This window comes from Sinocyclocheilus anshuiensis, unplaced genomic scaffold, assembly GCF_001515605.1.
Source record: "Sinocyclocheilus anshuiensis isolate Anshui unplaced genomic scaffold, SAMN03320099.WGS_v1.1 scaffold1507, whole genome shotgun sequence".
Lineage (NCBI taxonomy): Eukaryota > Metazoa > Chordata > Actinopteri > Cypriniformes > Cyprinidae > Sinocyclocheilus > Sinocyclocheilus anshuiensis.
The window spans coordinates 113346-118498 of record NW_015557141.1 but is presented as its reverse complement, the minus strand read 5'-3'; the positions used below and the strand labels follow the sequence as shown (position 1 = coordinate 118498).

Genomic DNA, 5153 nt, shown 5'->3' with positions numbered 1-5153 from the left:
CCCCCCCCCCCCCCCTTTTTTTGAAAAGAAAAGATTCAATTTTTAAACTTGACTTACTTCTAAAAGTCCTCTACCATTTAGGAATACTTTTTAAATAATGGTCCATGTACTGTTTATGCCACGAGACGGCAGTATAATAAACCGTAAAAAAAGACCACTGGCCACAATGCATTTTCAAAAAATAAATAAATAAATAAATATTGTATTATATTGCAAGGGGAAAAAGTCTAGATATTTATACTTTTGATATTGCTATATTAACTATAGGCTGTTATATGTACACTGGGAAAAAAGCTTTCATGGGCAGCCTACAATATCATGCACTTTCACAACAAAATAAACTTTTTTTTTCTTTACTGAATAATAATAATAATAATAATTAAAAAAACCACTCTTTTTTCTCTTTCTCTGTATCATTGTTTCTACACTGGTGAACTTTTTTATTTATACCAAACAAGGCCATAATCATATCTAGAACATTAGGGGGACTATTGTTTTGAGGAAAATATTAAGACCAGACCACTATGGTAATGGTAAAGGAACTAAATAAATAATACGATTTTTTTGTAAAGTAATCAATCTGAACTGCAAATAATATTTTTATTTTAAAATATGCACCCATTCTATTTGAGTTGTATTCCTAATATGTTGAAAACGCAAGACAGAAAATGCTATTGTCGTCACAATAATTATGAATTACATGAATCACGTAAATGACAGCCCAACTTTCAATTCAAAACGGCGGAATTTGACAAAAGAAAAAAAAAGCGAATACTTGATAATACAGTCGAGCCGACTGTTGCTATAGTAAGTCATTCTTACATTCAACATTAACAGCAAGTCAAAAGGGGTAAGCTTTCAACTGAACTGTATAGCCTTATACATGCATTTTAGACGCTTATATTATGCTCGTGCCCCGTCCATGCAATGAACGCACGTTATTGAATGATGTTTCTTTTCTTTTCATAATAAAAGAAAAATGCTGCAAATTTTCTGGAGTTATTTTATGATTGTTTGGGCAGTCTCAAGCTAAACCTTAAACTTCTCAAAATACAGTTCGCTTCAGATTAGTTTTAATCTATGCACAAAAAATTAACGTAATCTTGATCTAATTCTGATTGGGTGGGCAAGACAGTTATTTGGGTGGGCTCAGCCCACCCCTGCCCATGCCTGGAGCCGGCCCTGATACCAGTTTGTGCAAAGAACGAAACTAATAAATTATATAGCTACAATTAACTTTGCTTGATTATTCTTCTTACTTAGCCTTTCCATTTAATTTGTCATATAAAAATTTATACTAAATAAATCATATTAATACATTTATTGTTAATATTGCAAAAACATATTACTAAATATCACAAATTTATTGGAGTAATATTAACCAGTAACTATGATATTTTGGCGGAATCCACCACGGTTACAAAGCTAGAGATGGATGAGGGTAATTACACACTCAAGATGGCCGACTGTCGCGTCCGTCAGTGTGTAGAAATGTGGTGGGCGGGGCTATTGGCGCTAGTGGCAAAGTTTGGGAATGACAGAAAGGCTATCGAAGATAATCGCGGAGAGGAGCTGGAATGCTACTGCTCTGCGGATTGCAGTAACATTTACACGGTGTTTTCTATAAGCATCCAACTCTAGTGCTTGGATTCAGCAGGATCTAATTAAAGGTACGCAATCCTGAGACATGTCGGAGGACTTGAGCTCCCAACCCTGGTCCATCAACAAGGATGACTATGAGCTGCAGGAGGTGATCGGTGAGTGTGTAACGTTACCTTCTATCATAGCCGGTGAATACATGGCATCGTGTGCCTGTAGACACAAGTTGCATTTAGCTGCAAACGCTGCGTAAAAATAAGCTGGGCTTGTTGCTGTCTAGGGTAACGTTAGGTTGCTGGCTGTTCTGTAAGTATGAAGCTTTAAATGGTGTTACTTGAACCCGGATTTGGGTTTTTAAACAAATTGGCAGTTGTTAAGAACACGTGACATTGGATTTAAACGGTCAAAAAGTCTTAAACGCTAGTGAGTTAAATGGGTGTCTGCAAAAGACTCAAACCTCCACTTCAGTTGTCAAGCCTGTCACGTATGCCAATTTCAAATTCATCTCTCTCTCTCTTTCGCTTTCAATAAGCATATTTAACTGTTTCACCACTTTACTGAAATTCTGAATGTGTCGAGGAAGTTTATTGCCGCTCACGTAAATAGCCAGTGCCATATAGTTTCATGTATAGTTTGCATTTCAGATTGCCACAAAACAGCAAAATTATTCTGCACGCGACAACGCCTCATTCTGCTGATAAGCCTGAGCACGTGCAGTAACGCTCCTTCAGTAATGACGGCCTTGTCTTTTGCTTCTTTAATATATGTGTATGTATATATATATGTGTATATATATATGTGTATATGTATATATATATATATATATGTGTATGTATATGTGTATGTATGTATGTATATGTGTGTATATGTGTATATATGTATGTATATGTGTGTGTGTGTGTATATATATATATATATCACATAAAATGTCACATTAGGCTACAAATGTTAATATTGTTAAATATTATACATAGACATAAACCTATTGGTTGACAACATTGTGCAATCTATAATGCAGGTACTGCCCACTTTTGCTGCTGGTTAAAAAACTGCTTACTGACTAATGCTCAGCGTTAGTTTACATATGACTGTTAAAACATTTCGTGGAGTGAGCATAGTCTGCTTAATTTAGAACCGAGTCAAATGTCAGACCGGTGAGAACCCCCTTTTCATTTTAGGCCTCAAAAACCCTCAGAGTAGGACATATCCTGTCATAAACCAGGCTTCAGTTGTGGCGTGCACGCGCAGACCCTTTACAAACCTCTGTAACATTCCATTCATAGGGGTCTGACTGTACATTATAAACACATACAGGCCTGTGCACATATTTTACTTTTTAAAAATGTATTCAGTTTGCACTAAGAAAAACCCCCCCGCTGTATGTGTATCAAAAGTTTTGAATACTTAAGATGAATTTGTAATGTTTTTTGAAAGAAACATCTATTATAAGTCAGGCTGCATTTGTTTGATCAAAAATACTGTAAAACAGTAATGTTGTGAAATATGATTGCAATTTTAAATAACACATTTTTATTGTAATATTTTAAAATGTATTTTTTTCTGTGCTGGCAGAGTTGAATTTTCAGCATCATTGCTCCAGTCTTCAATGACACGTGATTCTTCAGAAACCATTCTAATATGCTGACTTGATGCTCAGTTATTATCATAAATTATTATGGCCTGCAAATATTAATAATGACTTATGCAGTGTTAAAACGTTACAACAAATAGAAAACAGTTATTTTATATTTGAATAATATTTCAAAATAATACTGTTTTTAATTTGTCAAGCAGGCCTAATTGCAGCCTTGTGAAGCATGAGACTTATTTTTCTTAAAAAAAAATAAAAATCAATTATTCTAAAATGTTGACCAGTAGTGTATATGCATACACACATGCGTAGTCTTAAACACATAGCTCATGCCATTCATTACCTGCAATTTTGTATGATCTTTTTACTTCAGCTAGCAAACAAAATAACTCTGTGTAGACTGGTGGTTAAAGGTTTATTCTGGGGACTGAAAGGTTAAAGAAGGGATGCACTGAAAAAGATATTAAACACAAGGTTCTTCAGAGGGAGTTTTCTGTAATAATAAATGCACCATATGTGGCTTAACAGAGTCCACCACCCCCTTGTGTTGTGGCCATAAAGACTCAGTTATATGCTGTAATTATTTTTGATGATCCATGACTCTGTCCAGAGAGTGAGTTTTACAGCCAGGCAGTATAACGACACTACAGAGGTTCTCCAAATCTGCTTTCTAGGCATGATCTACTCCCATGTGTAACTCTCTTCGTTCTCTGAATGTTTTATTGACTGTATTGTTTTGGTTACTGGTTGGTTTAATCTTGTTACATCGCAGGTTTTTAGAATATTACCTCTCTACGCAGTCACTGGAGTGCTGGAAGAGTCATCTGATACCTGACATATATCTTTCCAGGGCTTTAGACCCCAAACGGAGGTTTTCCACACAGCTTTTTACATGTTCCATGTTTTGACAAGGTTTTTACTAGTTTTCAAAGCTGTAAAGCTCTTGACAGAGTAACTCATAATACAGTCCAAACATTTACCACTTTAGTATATAAGTATTAAATTAGGGTAATTAAATGATGTTAATATGCTCATATAGTTTCATGTTTTTAAAATGCAACATAAAAAAGGTTATTGCTCTTTTTCAACAAATTAGTAAAATTATGATTTTGGCAATTGCTTGCCTTTCTTCGGAAATAGTTCTTTTAAAATGTTTAAAAAATTTGTCATGTTAATTTGTCAAATTTGCCAGCCTAAAAAAAGATACAATGCCGTGAAAAGGTTTTTGCCCCCTTCCTGGTTTTTTATTTTTTGCCACACTTAAAAGATTCAGATCATCAAACAAATTTTAATATTACACAAAGATAACCTGAGTAAATGCAAAATGCAGCTTTGAAATAATGATTTAATTTATTAAGGGAAAAAAAAGCTGTCCATACCTGCCTGGCCCTACGTGAAAAAGTAGTTGCCCCCTAAATGTAATAACTGGTTGTGCCACCCTTTGCAGCAAGTCGTCCAGGTCCTGAAGCTGCAAAGCATCCCCAGACCATCACAATACCACCACCATGTTTGACTGTTGGTATGATCATCTTTTTATGAAATGCTGTGTTGGTTTTATGCCATATGTTTCTTTTTATGAAATGCTGTGTTGGTTTTATGCCAGATGTAACGGGACACACACCTTCCACAAAGTTCAACTTTTGTCTCATCAGTCCACAGAATATTTGCCCAAAAGTCTTGGGGTTTAATCAAGATATTTTTTAGCAAATGTAAGACGATCCTTTGTGTTCTTTTTGGTCAGCAATGGCTTTTGCCTTGGAACTCTCCCATGGATGCCATTTTTGCCCAGTCTCTTTCTTATTGTTGAATCATGAACACTGACATTAATTGAGGCAAGTGAGGCCTGCAGGTCTTTAGATGTTGTTCTGGGTTCTTTTATGACCTCCTGGATGAGTCGTCGTTGCGCTCTTGGAGTAATTTTGGTTGGCTGGCCGCTCCTGGGAAGGTTCACCACTGTTCCAAG

General features: G+C 35.6%; 2 protein-coding genes across 3 annotated transcripts in view; both read left to right on the top strand.

Moving 5' to 3' along the window:
- myd88 (MYD88 innate immune signal transduction adaptor) overlaps positions 1 to 5153 on the top strand; it is a 14650-nt gene that overhangs the window by 6592 nt on the left and 2905 nt on the right. The window lies entirely within an intron of this gene.
- The window catches only part of oxsr1b (oxidative stress responsive kinase 1b), a 73168-nt gene continuing 69547 nt past the window's right edge, over positions 1533 to 5153 (top strand). Inside the window, exon 1 of the mRNA XM_016473183.1 lies at positions 1533 to 1757. Coding sequence (XP_016328669.1) covers positions 1688 to 1757 — 70 coding nt within the window. The 5' untranslated portion in view covers positions 1533 to 1687. The remainder of the gene's footprint in view (positions 1758 to 5153) is intronic.